At 35.1% G+C, this 17630-nt stretch overlaps 5 protein-coding genes across 6 annotated transcripts in view; 2 read left to right on the top strand and 3 right to left on the bottom strand.

Moving 5' to 3' along the window:
• Window positions 1–130, bottom strand: part of LOC121728032 (clathrin heavy chain) — a 43319-nt gene extending 43189 nt beyond the window's left edge. For both annotated transcript variants that reach the window (XM_042116129.1, XM_042116128.1), the window contains exon 1: window positions 15–130. The gene's annotated coding sequence lies outside the window, so the exon portion shown is untranslated. The remainder of the gene's footprint in view (window positions 1–14) is intronic.
• A 1214-nt stretch (window positions 131–1344) lies between these two features.
• LOC121728033 (ubiquitin fusion degradation protein 1 homolog) lies at window positions 1345–3714 on the top strand. Its single transcript, XM_042116131.1, has 7 exons — window positions 1345–1469; window positions 1543–1663; window positions 1735–1889; window positions 2252–2381; window positions 2510–2652; window positions 2927–3142; window positions 3387–3714. The coding sequence occupies exons 1-7, from the start codon at window positions 1467–1469 to the stop codon at window positions 3546–3548; spliced, it is 930 nt and encodes a 309-aa protein (XP_041972065.1). The 5' UTR covers window positions 1345–1466; the 3' UTR covers window positions 3549–3714.
• A 126-nt stretch (window positions 3715–3840) lies between these two features.
• LOC121728034 (actin-related protein 2/3 complex subunit 4) lies at window positions 3841–4666 on the bottom strand. The gene has a single exon (XM_042116132.1). The coding sequence runs from the start codon at window positions 4554–4556 to the stop codon at window positions 4050–4052; it is 507 nt and encodes a 168-aa protein (XP_041972066.1). The 5' UTR covers window positions 4557–4666; the 3' UTR covers window positions 3841–4049.
• A 4273-nt stretch (window positions 4667–8939) lies between these two features.
• Window positions 8940–12481, top strand: LOC121727907 (ras-related protein Rab-35). The gene is made up of 4 exons (XM_042115958.1): window positions 8940–9155; window positions 9239–9538; window positions 11234–11382; window positions 11823–12481. The coding sequence occupies exons 1-4, from the start codon at window positions 9104–9106 to the stop codon at window positions 11925–11927; spliced, it is 606 nt and encodes a 201-aa protein (XP_041971892.1). The 5' UTR covers window positions 8940–9103; the 3' UTR covers window positions 11928–12481.
• Window positions 12482–17037: 4556 nt separating this feature from the next.
• The window catches only part of LOC121728462 (leucine-zipper-like transcriptional regulator 1), a 38042-nt gene continuing 37449 nt past the window's right edge, over window positions 17038–17630 (bottom strand). Inside the window, exon 18 of the mRNA XM_042116653.1 lies at window positions 17038–17048. The gene's annotated coding sequence lies outside the window, so the exon portion shown is untranslated. The remainder of the gene's footprint in view (window positions 17049–17630) is intronic.

Here is a 17630-nt window from a genome sequence, read left to right as displayed (position 1 = left end):
TTAATTTAACTCACTATTTAATTTTGATTCTACATGAAGCTTTTTATGATAAATTGGTACGTTTAATTTTATTGTAATAAATATGAACAATGCACCCACAGCTGCCACATACACAAATGAATGAAGTGAATACTGAATTGTGAAATGAAATCGTATGAAAGGTGGAATAGAAAGAGATAGAACTATAAATCGTGGTTGTGTTTGTGGAATCGATTTTTCGGACATTCGAATCCAGTAGATTTGGCTATTGGCGGCTCTCGACATAGGCGAACGCGTTGGCCAACGCGTCTGCAGACGCGTTGGCCCAATGTGTAGAACGGGCGTTCGCGCGTTGGCCGTAGGTATTTAGACGTTGGCCAACGCGCGAACGCCCGTTCTACACATTGGGCCAACGCGTCTGCAGACGCGTTGGCCAACGCGTTCGCCTATGTCGAGAGCCGCCATATGGTGCAAATTAAAGTCTGACATCAAGAAAGTGAAGAAATTAAAAAGTGGCAACATCGTAGTGTCATCCCTTTTTTCTTAGATTGATTTGAAAGGGATGACACTTTTTAATTTCTTCACTTTCTTGACAGGCTATAAATGATCTATAGCACAGTAACATAATATAGAATTATATTATATAAATTATATACCTCGCACGATATTTTCTGTTATAGTCCGTCAAGAAAGTGAAGAAATTAAAAAGTGGCAACATCGTAGTGTCATCCCTTTCAAATCAATCTAAGAAAAAAAGGGATGACACAACGATGTTACCACTTTTTAATTTCTTCACTTTCTTGACGGACTATAAATTTGAGTTAATCGCTGTGGTCCGTGCTCCAGGCATGGACCACCGACCACAGCGATTAACTCAAATTTAAGTAATCATTAATCAGGCACTTAATTTTGACAATTATATGTACCTTGTATTTACCGTTTACGCATTCATTCGTATATAATTTTATAATAATAATAATTAATAATGTCCTATTTATATTAAAATTGTAATGTGATTAAGCTAGAAACAATTATAAATTACCCCCTTTATGTAAGGCATAAAATTTCCCATTACTTCTTGATAAAATCGTATTTTATCGACATTGATTGAAGATCGTATGACGGAAAACACTATTTTTGCTCGTCCCAGTATGCTAGTCGATACGATCTGACATCTCGGAATCCAATCAAATCTCAGCAAATCCAAATAGTAACGACGTCCATTACACTAATACATTACAAGAACACGCACTATCTCATTGGAAAACAGATGTCAATGTCATTTGTCAATTGTCATGAGTTGTCAATTTTCAATTTCTTCAAATTTTTCGTGTTTTTTATTTTGGTACCTATATTGTGATCACAGATTTTAGAAGTAAATTGTGATATTTGTGAATGATTTGCAAATAAGAATAAAAATTTAATATTATTGTTTACCAAGATAAAATTACTTATTTCGCCCAATAAATCATATAAAATTGGTGAAGATGGTAAGACTTATTGAAATAATTTTATGAACGATTCATATTAAAACATAAATGCGAATAATTCAATATTTTAAAGTTTCAGTTTGGATTTAACATGTTTCACGAGATCTCCAGGCCTTTTAACATGACCTACCGATGTTATTCTGTATCTATGTTACCCGGTAATGAGAGACAAGACGTTGAAAGGGGAGGAAAAAGTAAGTCGGAAATACATTATAACAAAGACAATTTTTCATGCCAGAAATTTAATATTAAAAAATTGTTTCAGTTATTATGCCACCATCAGCTCTGGAGTCATTGACGAGATTAAACATTGAATACCCAATGATATTTAAGCTGACAAATAAAAAAACCAAAAGAATTACACACTGTGGGGTTCTTGAGTTTGTCGCAGATGAGGGGAAAGTTTATTTGCCTCATTGGGTAAGAAAGTCTTTGTATATGAGCTGTTTTCTCATCTCTAAAGGGCTTATTCCACCTTACTAAATTTAGACGTCCTGATTAGGATCCTAAAAGGAAGACTAATTAGAAGCTTCTGATTTCACCAATCAGAAGCCACACTTCTTCTGATTTAGAACACCAATTAGGATCCTAACTTAGTAAATGCCATTTTACTTGATTAGATTTAGTAAGGTTTACATTTTCCAGGAACAAACTATTTAAATTGATACTAATGGCAGCTGACTGCCACTGCATAACAATTGAAAATCTATTGTTTCTGCGATACCCACGATGGAGGTGTTAACTAATTTCTCTTGATTTCTAACAAATTGTACTCTATACAGATGATGGCCAACTTAGTGCTAGAAGAAGGAGCTATAATCCAAATAGAGAGTGTGTCATTGCCTGTGGCCACATTTTCCAAGTTTCAGCCATTATCAGAAGATTTTCTTGATATCACAAATCCAAAAGCAGGTATTTTTATATTTTAGCTGTTTTGATTTGTTGCACAGTGTTTAAACATACAAACCTTGTTCAATAAAAAATAATGTTTCCTAGCCTCTATGTAAAAATTATATTGTATTATGTATGTCTGATTTCAGTATTAGAAAATTGTCTGAGAAATTTTTCATGCCTGACAACTGGAGATGTTATTGCTATCAAATACAATTCCAAAGTATATGAGTTATGCGTGTTGGAGACAAAACCTGGAAATGCAGTTAAAATAATTGAGTGTGATATGAATGTAAGTTATTAAATTATATTTGTGTAACCTAACTTGTTAGGGTTTTAAAATTACGAAAAAAAAGAACAGGAATATAAAATGGATCATTATTACCCATATTTCATACCAATCAAAATCTTTATGTTGCAAATATTCGTAGTTACTGTCCTGGCTGGTCTAGTGACATGTAAGTAAGAGGTTTTCAAATGGTTGTTGTTACTTGTTATCCTAAATATGGTCAAAATGTTACTTACAAGTAATTTTTATTATGCTGTATTTATAATATTTCTTGTAGGTGGAATTTGCTGCTCCAGTTGGGTATAAAGAAGAAGATCATATGTCTAGAGCTGATGGTGATGATGATGTTACAATGGATGAGGATCCAGCATCTATGATGCCTGAACCAGCTGGCTTCGTGGCATTTAAAGGAGAAGGTAACAGACTAGATGGGAAAAAGAAAAAATTAACTAGTGAAAGTGACTCTGAACCGCAAGCATCTAATCCAAGACAGGTAAGTCACTCTGAAATCTATTTCTGATTTGATTTTTGTTTTAAGTAAGGCAAGCCAACCAGGAATTACTAATGACTTATGAGTCATAATAATATTTTGAGTCATTTTTAACATTAAAGATAGATTGACTATAACTTTGTGCATGCACATATCTCATAGAAACCATTAATACTTTTCTCATGACGCATTTGTAATTTTAATATGGGTATGGATTATCAATACTAACTCATTATTGTTTTTTCAGCCCTATGTACGTGGTGTCCCAGACTATGATTATGTTGTCGGAACACTGAGGTTTATAAGGAACTATAAAACTGCTAATGCAAAAGACGAGACCCCATCAGAACCATTCCAAGCCTTCAAAGGCGAAGGATTTACTCTGCGCACTGCCAAATCTAAAAATTAGTAGTGTGGTTGTTATTAGTTATACAGTTTATCATATAATTTAACTTAATATTGTACATTCAACCAAATGGACAGGAAAGTTAAAGAGATAAGAACTCAGTGACTCATATACATAAGTTGTTTACTTGGGTGATAACATTTTTATAAATAAACTATTTAGAATGTGATATTGCTTGTCTCTTGATTGTAACCTTAATATATTTATTGTAACCTTCATATTATAATTTTGACTTGCATGTGCTATGCTTTATGTATTAATATTAACCTCGCAGAAGATAGACCAAACACAATGATTAGTATAAACAATTTATTTAAGATTACTTAGAAATTAAATAAAGAATACTGTTTTACTTAACATAAATGGAATCATCAATTAATCTGTTTCATATTTTAAAGAAAATACAATGAACAGTTGAATCACTTATATAACAAATATTTTACGAAATGTACAAAAACGAAATGCATAGTAAATTTTGAATATTGTGCATGAAAGTAAAAAAAGTTAAAATCGTTTCAAAAATTCCTCTGAGCAAATTCTAGCACGAGCGTTTACAGCTAGTTTCATTTCACTAATTTCTTTGTCAATCTCTTCCATAAAATATATGACGAAGTCAACTAACTTGTGCTTATACATTTGTTCTGTATGAAAATTGGTGATAAGGAAGCTTATGTGATAGCCGTCGACCGGTTTCCTCCTCAGGACTATAAAGTTTTCCGCCCTCATCATCATGAACCTCATAAACTTTTTACACAGTATCTTCTCAATTTCATCTGCTTGCTTTATCATGATACTAATTCTTATTGAGTTGACTGAGGATTCGATTAGCACTTTCTCGTTGGCATTGCGGGATATAATTACAGGATTTAACAATAATTCGGTGCTGGTTCCGACTTCAACTTCTGGTTTGTTGTATCGCTCCACAACTTGTGAAGAAAAGTGTTCCAAGCACATTGCTGAAGTTAATGTGTGTCGCACAGCCGTTAAATAAGGCTTTAATGTAGCAGACATGATTTTAGTTTGGTTTTCAACACGCAATCACATAAATAATATGCCACACCTAAAGATTATTTTCATCAAAAACTGAGAATTTCTCAAACCTAAGCAACATGGCCGACACTAGTCATTTTGTTTTGACAGATGACTCATGACAATTGACATGTTTGTTTTTTCTTGCGTGAGAGAAATAATTGACACTGGCCATTTAAAGCAATACATAGACCACTATGTTATTATCATAAACCTATAATTATATTAAGTCTATGGTTATTATTCTTTTCAATGAGGGATTTTCATTTACATTTTTTAATTTTATTTTTAAGCTAGGATTGTTAAATAACAATCCTAACCAGATGGCGTAAAAGGGCCCATTCACGGCAGGACTGCACGGCAGTCCTGCCGTGAATGGGCCTCACTGATTGGTTCACACTCGGTGTTGCCGGCCGGAGTCCGGACACACCGAGTGTGAACCAATCAGTGAGGCCCATTCACGGCATGACTGCCGTGCAGTCCTGCCATGAATGGGCCCTTTAAGGATAAACATTTACATTCCACACCATCACCGATCTGAAATTATCTGCAGGTTGGCATCACTGACTACATATTGGTTGTGTTTCCAAAAAATATCAGTGTACTGTCAAGTGTGACATAAATCAAAATATCTTAAACCTAAGCGATCATTGGCCTAAGCGATTAGGCCAGTATACTGGTAATATACATAACAAAATGGCGTCGTGGTCGTGTGACGAGTCTACAGTTCGACAAGACTTTATATGAATATCATATATTTAAATCAAATATGAACGTGCAATGATATCAAAAAACTTAGATACGACGTATGCCGTCAAAACTGCATTTTGCATGCAAAATGTGTAACGAGAAAATATTGTCGTCCTTTTTTGTCTTACAGTAATAGGATATACTACTTTCTCTTTGGCTCATTTTACGCTTTAATCGAATCGAGAAAATATTGTCGTCCTTTTTTGTCTTACAGTAACATCATATACTACTTTCTCTTTCGCTCATTTTACGCTTCGCTTTGATTTTTCTCTTAAAATGGAAGACACTACGAATAATAAAAACTAAGGAAAAGTAACTCTGTCAAATAACATGCTCCACAATACTTGTCAAAAAAGTGTACCTTAGGTACACATTTTAATACATTTGCAATATTTAGGTGACCTTGAGCGGTACTAGGCTGACATTACATGACAGATCAAAAGGAACCAAATTTAAAACGGTAATAGTATGGGAGTTACGATTCCTTAGTTTTTATTATTCGTAGGGAAGACAATTATTTATCTATATGTATAAAACTCAAAGGTGACTGACTGACATGGTGATCTATCAACGCACAGCCAAAACCACTGGACGGATCGGACTGAAATTTGGCATGTAGGTAGATGTTATGACGTAGGCATCCGCTAAGAAAGGATTTTGATCAATTCTACAAGGGGTCAAAATAGGGGATGAAAGTTTGTATATAATAATACTTTTTAACGCGAGCGAAGCCGCGGGAAAAAGCTCGTATATTAATAAAATCTTAGTAATTACGTGTGAAATATTACACCTTTGGCTTTATTTGTATTCCTCGTTTTTAACCCCCGACAAAAAAGAGGGGTGTTATAAGTTTGACGTGTCTGTCTGTCGGTCTGTCTGTCGGTCTGTCTGTCTGTCTGTCTGTCTGTCTGTCTGTCTGTCTGTCTGTGGCATCGTAGCATCCAAACGGGTGGAATGATTTTGATGGTGACCGATGGAAAGTTGACCTGGTGCTGCAGCATCACCTGGTAATCAATAGGATACCCAACTCCTCACCAACTTAGAGCAATGGTTTCGTGTTTGGGCTCATTTTAATTGCGACAACTAGTAAGATGTAGATAAACAGTAAATTTTTGGATGCTGCTACTGCAGCATCACCTGGATTCTATAGGATCCGAGCTCCATATGAACCTAAAGTGAAGGTTTCATGTTTGGACTCATATTGACGGCCTCATCCAAAAGGACATTCGTAGATGGTATTCATTGGGATATAACATGATCCTGTTGATAGGAATTATTCTGCACTATAACGAACACAAATTTAAAAAGCATGAAATAAAATTAAATTAAGAAATTTAAAAAAACCCTCGCCAAACAACTTTAAAAAGTAACGAAATAATATATTTTACTGACTTTAAGTTGAAATAATTCCTAAGTGTAAAGTGATATTTTAGTCCATAATTGTTGTCAAGGTGTGTCGGGGGACCGCTTATGTAGATGTTTGATTTCACATAACATTATAGTTTAAGGGTCAGTTCACAGCGAACTGAATTGGGACAATCAGTGACATGGCGATACATAATGCAAAATACACTGTTGGCGGTCCCCCGACACACCGTGACAACAATAATTATGAACTAAAATATCACTTTACACTTAGGAATTATTTAAACTTAAAGTCAGTAAAATATATTATTTCGTTACTTTTTAAAGTTGTTTGGCGGTTTTTTTTTTTAATTTCTTAATTTAATGTTACTGCACTGTCGGAAGGCACATGACGACATTCTGGAGCAAAATGTAGCGAAAAACAACGCGCTAATTATTGAATTAAACACGTCCGGCTGTTACCGCGTCCTAAGGCCATAGACATAATATATATTATGTCTATGCCTAAGGCACACTGCTCTCAGATGAGTGAGCTCACCAATTTCGAGGGTGACACATTTTCGCGCTGACGATTGTATGGAATGCCTTTTCTAACGTTCTTATTCTATGTGAACGTGGCGAGAAAAGGAACTAAACGCTTCTATCCATAAACCTTTTTTTTTTTTTTTTTTGTTAATTCGTCCCGGTCGGGACAGACAAAGGGAGCGTTGCCCATACAGCCATCTATCCATAAACCTATAATGCTATTATGTCTATGCTTCTATCCATAAACCTATACTTCTATCATACAAAAACGTCATTTTTGACAGATGTTTGACAGTTCTCCTTCACTAGCAGCGCTCCCGTCAATGTCACCCACGTTCATTTAAAGCCTTGTCGAGCTGTATATTATACCTATAGTGTTGCGTTATAATTCTCATTTTGAGAAATGATCATCATGATGATGATTCTTATCGAAAAAGAGTCAAATCTAAAGGCCCCAGTACACAATGGCCCATGCTGGCCCAATACAGGCCATCGCCATTGTGTACAGGGAGTAATGGTATATGATGGCGGACAGTGGTCAATCGTGGCGCGCAATCGGGGAGTTGTCGGTTTTTTGCCTTTTGGGCACACTTCAAAGGAATCGTGGCGTAGCGTGGCGTGTGGTGTTCACACAAACAAAATCGGCCATTGTTTAGTTCGTCACCGACCGCTGACCGGGATAGTGCACTTTTTTACTGTGTACTGGTGCCATTACGATGAATAGTCAGCGTCCACCATCGCCTTTTGAGCAATTTATTTTTTATAACTTTGTGGCAGTACACACTTCTGTAATACTTGTAAAAAGTATATAAATAAATAGCCGCAGCCGTAATTACTTTTACGTCCATCGCAAGTGGTTTGCCAGGCCGCAATGAGCCATGCGCCATTGTGTGAACACCAAATGATTGTGGCCTATAGTTGTGCATTGCAAAGCGTGGCCCATCACAGGTTATTGTGTACTGTGCCTTTTTGAAGATTTATAACAAATTTGAACGTTGGACTTAAGAATTTGATCTCGAAATTAAGTTATTTTATACATCCGATAAAATATATTATCGGACGATTAATTTATGTTATTCATCCGTTTAGCGGACGACTATGTAGGTATTTACAAGTTATAAGTTTCAACACATCGTAGTGTCATCCCTTTTTTCTTATATTGATTTGAAAGGGATGACAATACGATATTGCCACTTTTTCTTCACTTTTTTGACAGACTATACAACAAAATTGATTCATAGGGAAACAATTTTTTTTTTTTAATGAAATAAGGGGGCAAACGAGCGAACGGGTCACCTGATGGAAAGCAACTTCCGTCGCCCATGGACACTCGCAGCATCAGAAGAGCTGCAGGTGCGTTGCCAGCCTTTTAAGGGGTAATAGGGGAGGGTAGGGAAGGGAATAGGGGAGGGTACGGAAGGGACTAGGGGAAGGTACGGAAGGAAATAGGGGAGGGTAGGGAAAGAAAAAGGATAGGGGATTGGGCCTCCGGTAAACTCACTCACTCGGCGAAACACAGCGGAAGTGCTCTTTCACGCCGGTTTTCTGTGAGGACGTGGTATTTCCCCGGTCGAGCCGGCCCATTCGTGCCGAAGCATGGCTCTCCCACGTCAAAAATTCTATTTAAAAATGATCTCTTGCTATATAAATCGCCAACTTCTAAACGATTATCGACAAGAACATCACTATTTCTAATGACACTTGACAGCTTTTGACGGGAAATTGAAATTCATGTTGAAATTAATGGCGTACGATAAATGTATGTGACGCAAGTTAGCGTTTTACGGCATGCGTTTGTTAAATAATTTAACAAGCGTAGGTTTTGCTCGGTTATTGTTGTTGTCTTCGCTCACATGACCCATCTTTAAAGTAGTACAATACTTAGAAATATGTCTCGCGAGTTTGATCACCTCTTCAAACTTCTGATTATCGGTGACAGTGGTGAGTGGGCGAGGCCTCGGTTCGCGAGTGATGATATGATGTGCAAAATATTTTCCATGTAATATGTGGTCCATGTTTTTCAGGTGTCGGTAAAAGTTGCCTCCTCCTACGGTTCGCCGACAATACTTTTTCGGGCAGTTACATTACAACGATCGGTGTCGATTTCAAAATAAGGACTTTAGAAATAAACGGTGAGCGAGTGAAGTTACAGATTTGGGATACGGCTGGGCAGGAACGGTTCAGGACCATCACCAGCACGTACTACAGAGGAACTCACGGAGTTATCGTTGTTTACGATGTCACTAATGGGGAGTCTTTTGCTAACGTGAAGAGATGGTTACATGAGATTGAGCAGAATTGTGATGTCGTCAATAAGGTTTTAGGTAAGTCCTACTGATTTTGTATAATAGGCAATCTTGCTAATTAATAAAATGTCAAAACTTTTTGCCACAATAGACAGAATTAGCTAAAAACAAAATATTATGTGTTAACGTTAAAATATACTTTGGCTAAGGTTTACAAACCTTCCCCAATTTTTTTGTGGTCACATGGGTTGAGGAAGGATGTCTTGGGTGAGAAAAACCTCCCTGTACCACTTCCACCCCCAGAATACCCCCCGTTTAGGAGAAATTCGCATTTAAAATTTTCGTAATCTTGAGATAAGGTCATAATAATTATGTTTTCTGGTTTTTACATGTTACTTACTTACTAACTTAGTGTTTTCAAGGCATCGTAAGGCTGTGGTGAGTGGGAGACAATAATTTATCATTCCAAAACTTTTTTTTTTCCATTGTATAAGAAAGGTATATTATAATTCTCTGCCTTAGCCATCATATTTTTGTGAACCGATCAGAAATAGGAGCCCTGCTACAAGGGGCAACGTCGACTCATAATTATTGAATCAAAAAAATTGGGGATTTCATAAGGGCTCCTTGTAAGGGCTCATGTGTTTCTATTTATTAATGCTTCAATCATGGGAATCACAGACACAATAGATATTCAACTGGTATGCGACCGCCAGGGGCCACTTGGGGCTTGATGGGTTAAATTAAATTCTTATTAAAAAAAAAAATTAAGTTATGTGTAATTTTTATCATCTAATGAAAATGATTTCCAATAACATGCTATAATTACTGGCTTGTTTTAATTTCTCAGCAGATCAGTTGCTTTTGCTGTAACTTTTTTTATTGACATAACTTTTTCTTTGCTTTGGATATAATTTCTTTTCTATTGAGACAATTTTAATTGTACTTTTTGTGTTTACATCCATACTTACTTAATATTATAAATGAGAAAGGGTGTCTGTCTGTCTGTCTGTTACCTCTTCACGCCCAAACCGCTGAACTGGTTTTGCTGAAATTTTGTATGGGGATACTTTGAGTCCCAGAAAAGGACACAGGATACTTTTTGTCTCTGTAAAATTTATGGTTCCCGCATGATAAACGATTTTTTTGCATGTGTCATCTAGTTGTATAATACTTTTTAGGGTTCCGTACCTTAGTAATAGGGTCCGACTTCATTGTTTGTCTGTCTGTCTGACTCCAGGCTGTATCTTAAGTAGTATAACTAGACTTCTAAAATTTTCACAGATTGTGTAATATCTGTTGCCGCTATAACAACAAATACTGAAAACAAAATAAAATTATATACAACAAACATGATTACAATGACAATATTATTATACAATAATATTGAATAATAATATGAAAATAAAATAAAAATTTAAATATTCCCATACAAAAACACAATTTTTAGCCTATTTTGCTGTGTATTGGTACGGAACCCTTCATACGCGAGTCAGACTCGCACTTGTTTGTAACACTTGTAAACTAGAATATGAAATCCAATTTGTAGACTACAGGTTTAAGATACTCTAGGAAGTAGACTAGGAACAAGTCCATTAGGGTTAATTATGTCATTTTTATTGCTGTATCTCACCATTTACAGCAAAATGTTCACTCTGTAGAATAAAAATAGTAATTTTGCCATCTAATTATGATACACAGATAGGAAGTATTCCTTATCTATTTTTTCAGATTAGTTATGCAATAACTTATATTTTTGTACAATAATTTCAGTTGGTAACAAGAATGATTGTCCGTCGAGGAAGGTAGTTGTAACTGAAGATGCCCAGAGATTTGCCACACAAATGAATATACCATTGTTTGAAACAAGCGCTAAAGAAAATATCAATGTCGAAGAAATGTTTCTCACAATCACAAAAATGGTTTGTACATTTTTATTTTATATTCAACAATTGATTTACACCGGTTCATTTGTGTTTTGATAATAATAATAAAACTCTTTATTGCACACCAAAATACATACACAATATGAATTATAAATTAATAAATATGTGATGTGGTGGTAGTCATCATGGTTTTGACATTTGAAAAGAATTTTGTAAGTACATTACAAAATTCTTTTCATCCCAGATAGTTTAATACTTTAGATTTTATTGGTGTCCAAAAACTCACAATTTTTTTTGGCACTGACTATCATATTATCATATACATAAAGAAATTCCCAAAGAGATATTTTGAGCCCTGCAGCCCTGAAAAAGGCAGTATGATAGTTTTGCAATGCAGTTTCATTTTTAATTTTAGTTTTAACCTTGAGTAAATTTATTATATTTAGTTCTGACAAAAGCAATTAATACAATTTCAGGTACTACGGTCAAAGTTGGAAATGAAAGAGAGACAGAATGTTGCTTCAAATGATACCGTACACCTTAAGAAAAGCCACAAGTCGAAAGTGAAGAAGTGTTGCTAGTGAACACATTTGGTGGCTCTCGGCCAGGGATGTCGCTACAATGCTCAAACACTACAAGATCTTGCACAACCCTAGCAGGAACACTGGCACTATGGCCTTTAAAATACCAATGAAATAGACCATAACTCTATATAGTGTTTTATAGTTACAGTGTATTTTCACAGCATAGCGTCAAGTAATAAAATTCTAGTTGATTTTTGTACTTTAACAGATAAGGTAGATGAATAATATGATAATTCTGCCACTTTCTAAAGCTTCCATTGCAATATTTTCACTTTTTTGTGTTGTGCTGGGTTAGTCTCACCGTTGAGCATTTTATGTGGTTCTTTTGACTCCAAAAATTAATTAGGTTATAGCAATGCATAGTAAATGCGTATGATTGTATACTCAATATCAACATTTATGTGATGTGTCTTGAATTGTAAAGGGGAATGTCTTATTAGGAATGTATACCACTTAAATGTAACTTTATTTTTACAATTAGTGTATTGGATGTGTATGAAATGCACTGACCTCCATTATATAAGTATGCTGGACTTATGATACCCTTTGAAATGACAGCCATTTTTTGTGCCTATTTGAAGCGGAATCAGCGCCCCCAATGCGGAGGAAGAGAACTAAATCTGACGTTTGAAAGTCGCCATATTGGCGCTGATAGCAGTAGTGAGAGTACTTAGAACTAATACTAGTGATGACAACCAATAACGATTAAGCGGCCATTGGCAATTTACGTCAGATTTCGTTCTCTTCCCCCGCATTGGGGGCGCTGATTCCGCTTCAAATAGGCACAAAAAGCAGGTGGGTATCATAAGTCAAGCGTACTTATTTAATGGAGGTCAGTGATGAAATGGCAATGTTTTGATGGCAAGTTCTGATTTCTTTTTTGACAAGTAGTTCGGTACTTTTATAGTAAACTTTGGTTCTTCAGGATAGGTTAATTTATTTAATCATAATATTATTATTACAATGTACCAATACAGTGTAGTCATTATTAGAAGTAGTAAATTTCAGAATTAGTCATCAAATCTAAACAAAATCGTCACATATTTCAGTGGTGGTTTTGTGTCTGTATGAACTAAAAGTATTATATTTTATGATGTAATAACCAATATTATTTAATATAATTTTAGGGTTGCCAGATTCGAGAAATCTGTGATGTGTACTTGTTTATTAATCTTTATTGCTTTTAATGCCAGTGTTAAAAGAAATGCTTCTTTATGTCATATCAACTTTCCTTTTTTCAGTAATTATACTTTTGTCTTTAAACAGTATATATTATATAAGAAGCCTAAAATAATTGGGCAGACTTAATTTAGGCATGTCACCTTAACTACAGAATCATTCATTTTCCAACAGTGAATGCTAGTGTAGATTGTATAGTAAAATAATGAAAGTTGTAATTACTTTCATAAAAAATATATAAGGTTGCATATTTCATTTTGATTCTACTTTTGCCTTCTTTTTAAAAGTCTGCCAATGTTAGTGTTGACACAATCTGTACTGATCTGTAATAAGAGAAATTATAAACATTTGGGATCATATGATAATTGAGGATAATAATAGTAAAAAATAATCATTTAGCTAGATTTCATGACATTATCATATTATTATACATATTTAATTTTAGTTAGTATTATAATATTTGTAACATACCAAATTTGTGTAATGTAAATTAGATTTTAAATATTAGATTTCTTGAATATTTATAAATTTTATACATATTTGAAGTAAATGGGAAAATGGACATGAATTCTTCGTAATTTATTTTTCAAATATAGCAACATCTAAAACAAACTACGCAATTAAAACAAACCAATATGTAGAGATTATTATATTTGATGATAATATTGTATTTGATTTCAAAAGTATGGATAGGGAAAAGGTAATGTTATGGTGGAACAATTTAATTGGTCGAAAGTTAGGTAATAACCCAATGAAAATGTATTTTATTTAGTTCATAAGTGCCCTAAAATATAAACGTTTTCAAAAGCTTACATTTTCTAAATGACCAGTTTATACCAGTGGCCATTCTAATAGGAATGATATATTTACTATTTATGATATCAGCGCCTCTAGCCCACCGACGCTGCGAACTGCGAAATATGTGGTTTCAATGCGAAACAGGAATAGAGCGAGGTGCAATATAACGTATTGTCGTGTGGTGGATGAGACAGTAAATCGGTTCGCCGCTGTTTCGCAGTTCGCAGCGTCGGTGGACTAGATGCGCCACTTTATCAAAAAACATAACTAAATAGTAAATTGAAGAGTTAACTGTTGAAAACATCCAACTTCGATTTTAAAAATAGTATACTTATTTAACCTACTTTGCATTTATTTTATAATGGTTTTGATACATATTTTTTCGATTGTTGTGCTTTAAATTGCTTAAGTCTTTTGAGTATTTTTGTAACAATATTCCATATATCAACATATCATCTTAAAGTTAAAGGGCACTAAAACTAAAGTTTTTGAGTATCTAAAACTTTTTTTTATTCTATTTGTGTAACTGCCGGTCTAACGCTTCAGCGTAATGTAATACTTGGTCAGGTACTGGTATTACTATTAAGAAATTATTGTTCATACCAGCATTTTAAAATGTAAATAGATATATTTTGCCCATAATTAATGAAGTGTTTTATTATTAAATATTTAAACCTATCTAGTAAAAGTATTATGAATAATCCCTTTCACTAGAAATCTGTCTTTTATAATGCCAGACAAAGACATGCAGACCTTGTATATTATTCGTTGTGTATAAATTTTTATTGCATAATAAGGCGCTTTGCAGACGACGGGGCGGGGCGGGCCGGTCAATTTCTATATTACCAACGCACACGGCGGGCAAAAAGACCACGCCGCTGGTGCCCGGCGGACACTGGCGGCGCATGTCCGCGGCTGCCCGCCGTGGATCACACAAACCAGTTTACATGCAGTAATGCAGACGGCGTGTGCTTTGTGTACGCGGCGCAGGCAGCCGCAGACATCGACGGGCGTACGCGCCGAAATTGACCGGCCCGTCCACCCCGTAGTCTGCAAAGCGCCTAAAAGTGCATCGGAACCAGGGTTGCCAGATTAGGCGACAAGTAGCCAATTGGGCTATTTTGCGGTCCTCCGCGGCTACAAAAAAATGGCGACTTATCGCCTGTTGGGCGACACGGTTTTTTACTTATCGCCTATTGGGCTACTGCCTACTATTGTATTTTCGTGAACGCGGCCATAATATCAACGAACGCAGCGATGCGTTGTCTATGCGCGGCCACTTTCACTCATAATCTGTGGTTCGCCGCGTGGGTGGCTGTTGAATATCATTCTGTTCAGGAGCAGAGAGAGCTCCGGTAGGAGTGTTAGTGTTCTGTGAGAGAGAGGCAGTAGATATCATAGATAATCTATACTAATATTATAAATGCGAAAGTATCTCTGTCTGTCTGTCTGTCTGTCTCGCTTTCACGCCAAAACTACCGAACCGATTGTAATGAAATTTTGTATACAGATAGTCTAAAGCCTGAGAAAGGACATAGGCTACTTTTTTACTGGAAAAAAGGGTTGTAAGAGGGTGAAAATACGAAAATTTGTTCAAATTAAGTTAGTTCCAAAAATTCATACTAGATGGCGCCTTACGTCTCTTACATCGCGCTAACGCTTGCCCAACATCTTTCTATAAGAGGCGGTATCATCGTAAATTTGAGTTTCGATTTTTTTCGATTGTTATTTCTTTTTTACATTATTTAATAAGTCAGTACATTATATTATATTATATATACAGTGACGTAACCTTAAACCTATCAATGATAAATAGTTTATGGGTAAAGTTGTGTAATTGGAAGGCTAAATAAGCTTTAAAATTTGGCATAATATATTATAAAGTTTAATTAAAAAAATGAAATATTATGTGCACACTGCACAGCTGTTTTGATTTAAGGGGTACCAGGGTTTTTTTTATAAAAGCTTTTGACACCAATTTTGTTGACATCGCGCGCTATAAACTGAAGTCCACGCGGACGAAGTCGCGGGCAACAGCTAGTACATATATATACTGAGTAGATATGTTGGATCGTAATTTGCTCGACACCATCCAACTTTTTGCAGCAGATGACGATTAATATGCATAAAACATTTTTTATTTGTAAATACATAATTTTAAAATAAATACTATGAATTATAGATTTTCATTGCTAAGTGTCACTTTTATAGTTGGGAAAAAAACCCCAAAAAATAAAAACAACTCGTTACCACTAATGCAAATTTACAAGTATCCAATTAAACCAAGAATCTTATGTTATATTATATAAGCTTCTTGAATTAAACGAAGCAAGTCTCAAAATATTGATAAAATTACATGTAAATACATAACTCTAATGTAATAGAACAGTAGCATATAATCACGGACGTAAAAAAAATACGGACGGATCGCCATTAAGAAATGAGTGAAGCACCCATAATAAGCCCAGGCGATCATATGTACACATCTTGCACGCACACTCGCACTGTAATAAGCCGATCGTACCGCCATTACGCAATTAGACTGCATCGCGGTGACACATCTTTGTCATTCATAAATAAAAATAAATATGCCATCTTGTGTTGTAAAATGGTGCAAGAACAATACAACCTTACACAAAAAACATCAAGGAATAATATTTCATAGGTAAGATAACATATTTTTAAAGTATTTTGATAAAATAATGTAAATATTAATTCAACTTCAACAGGTCAGTAATGTCCATAACAAAGTGGGGAAATTTTCCCCAAACCGGGGAAAATTTTAATTTATTTTTAGATAATCAAATAATTAATTTTATTGTCTTTTATTAGTGTCATGTAAGTATTTAGCATACTATTGACCAGTAATTAGGCAGGAATACAATAATAGGGGTGTAGACAGTAAACGAAATCTAATACAAATTATTGTTTTTTTGACAGTTTGTATTATAGAATTACCGAAAATGGACATATTTTACTTAATAACTTTATAATATTTTTTATATTTAATAAGTGATTTTTTTAATTGAAATAAGAGTGTATTTATTTTTTATACATATTTTTAGGTGTATCAAAATACTTATGTACTATCAGAGAAGTTGATTCCTATTGCAAATCGGGGACATAAGTAGTTTAGTTGCGCTACGTCAAACCCAGCCGACAGATCACAATTAACATTGAATTGACATAAGTATTCGACCAAATAACGTTGGTCTGTCAGTTGCATAGGAATCAACTTCCTTGATGGTACATCTGTAAAATAAATATATTTCCTAAAAATAGTCTACACCCCTATTAATTTCTTAATTTACAAAAGTGGATATAACTGTTGTTTGACGACCTCTGTGGCTCAGTGGGTGGGCTGTCGGTCGCTCAAGCCGGGGGTCGCGGGTTCGAATCCTGCCGACGGAACAAAAAGTTTTCAAAGGTCCTGGGTCATGGGTGTGTATTAAATATGTGTATCATATAATAATAATCTTAAATATAATATGTATAGTATAACAGTATTAAATATATATCCGTTGTCTGGTACCCGTAACACAAGTCCTTCAGGTACTTAGCACGGGGTCAGACTGACGTGGTGTGAAGCGTCCATAGATAAAATTGTTGTCTTAGATTTCCTTCAGTAGTAGGGGAGGGAAGGTGCTATTGGTGTAGTCACCCGAGCGTCATTGAGACCTAGTAGGAATGAAAATATTGAATGGACCTCTAGACCAGGAATAA

The sequence above is a fragment of the Aricia agestis genome, chromosome 6 (genome assembly GCF_905147365.1).
Source record: "Aricia agestis chromosome 6, ilAriAges1.1, whole genome shotgun sequence".
Lineage (NCBI taxonomy): Eukaryota > Metazoa > Arthropoda > Insecta > Lepidoptera > Lycaenidae > Aricia > Aricia agestis.
This window is presented reverse-complemented; position numbering and strand designations above follow the sequence as displayed.

Bases quoted from the DNA above. Each gene is read 5' to 3' on its own strand.
- LOC121727907 (XM_042115958.1), top strand. From the start codon at position 9,104: ATGTCTCGCGAGTTTGATCACCTCTTCAAACTTCTGATTATCGGTGAC. The intron at 9,156-9,238 runs GTGAGTGGGCGA...CATGTTTTTCAG, and splicing joins TCTGATTATCGGTGACAGTG to GTGTCGGTAAAAGTTGCCTC. The intron at 9,539-11,233 runs GTAAGTCCTACT...CAATAATTTCAG, and splicing joins TGTCGTCAATAAGGTTTTAG to TTGGTAACAAGAATGATTGT.
- LOC121728034 (XM_042116132.1), bottom strand. From the start codon at position 4,556: ATGTCTGCTACATTAAAGCCTTATTTAACGGCTGTGCGACACACATTA.
- LOC121728033 (XM_042116131.1), top strand. The intron at 1,664-1,734 runs GTAAGTCGGAAA...AAATTGTTTCAG, and splicing joins CGTTGAAAGGGGAGGAAAAA to TTATTATGCCACCATCAGCT. The intron at 3,143-3,386 runs GTAAGTCACTCT...TTGTTTTTTCAG, and splicing joins AAGCATCTAATCCAAGACAG to CCCTATGTACGTGGTGTCCC.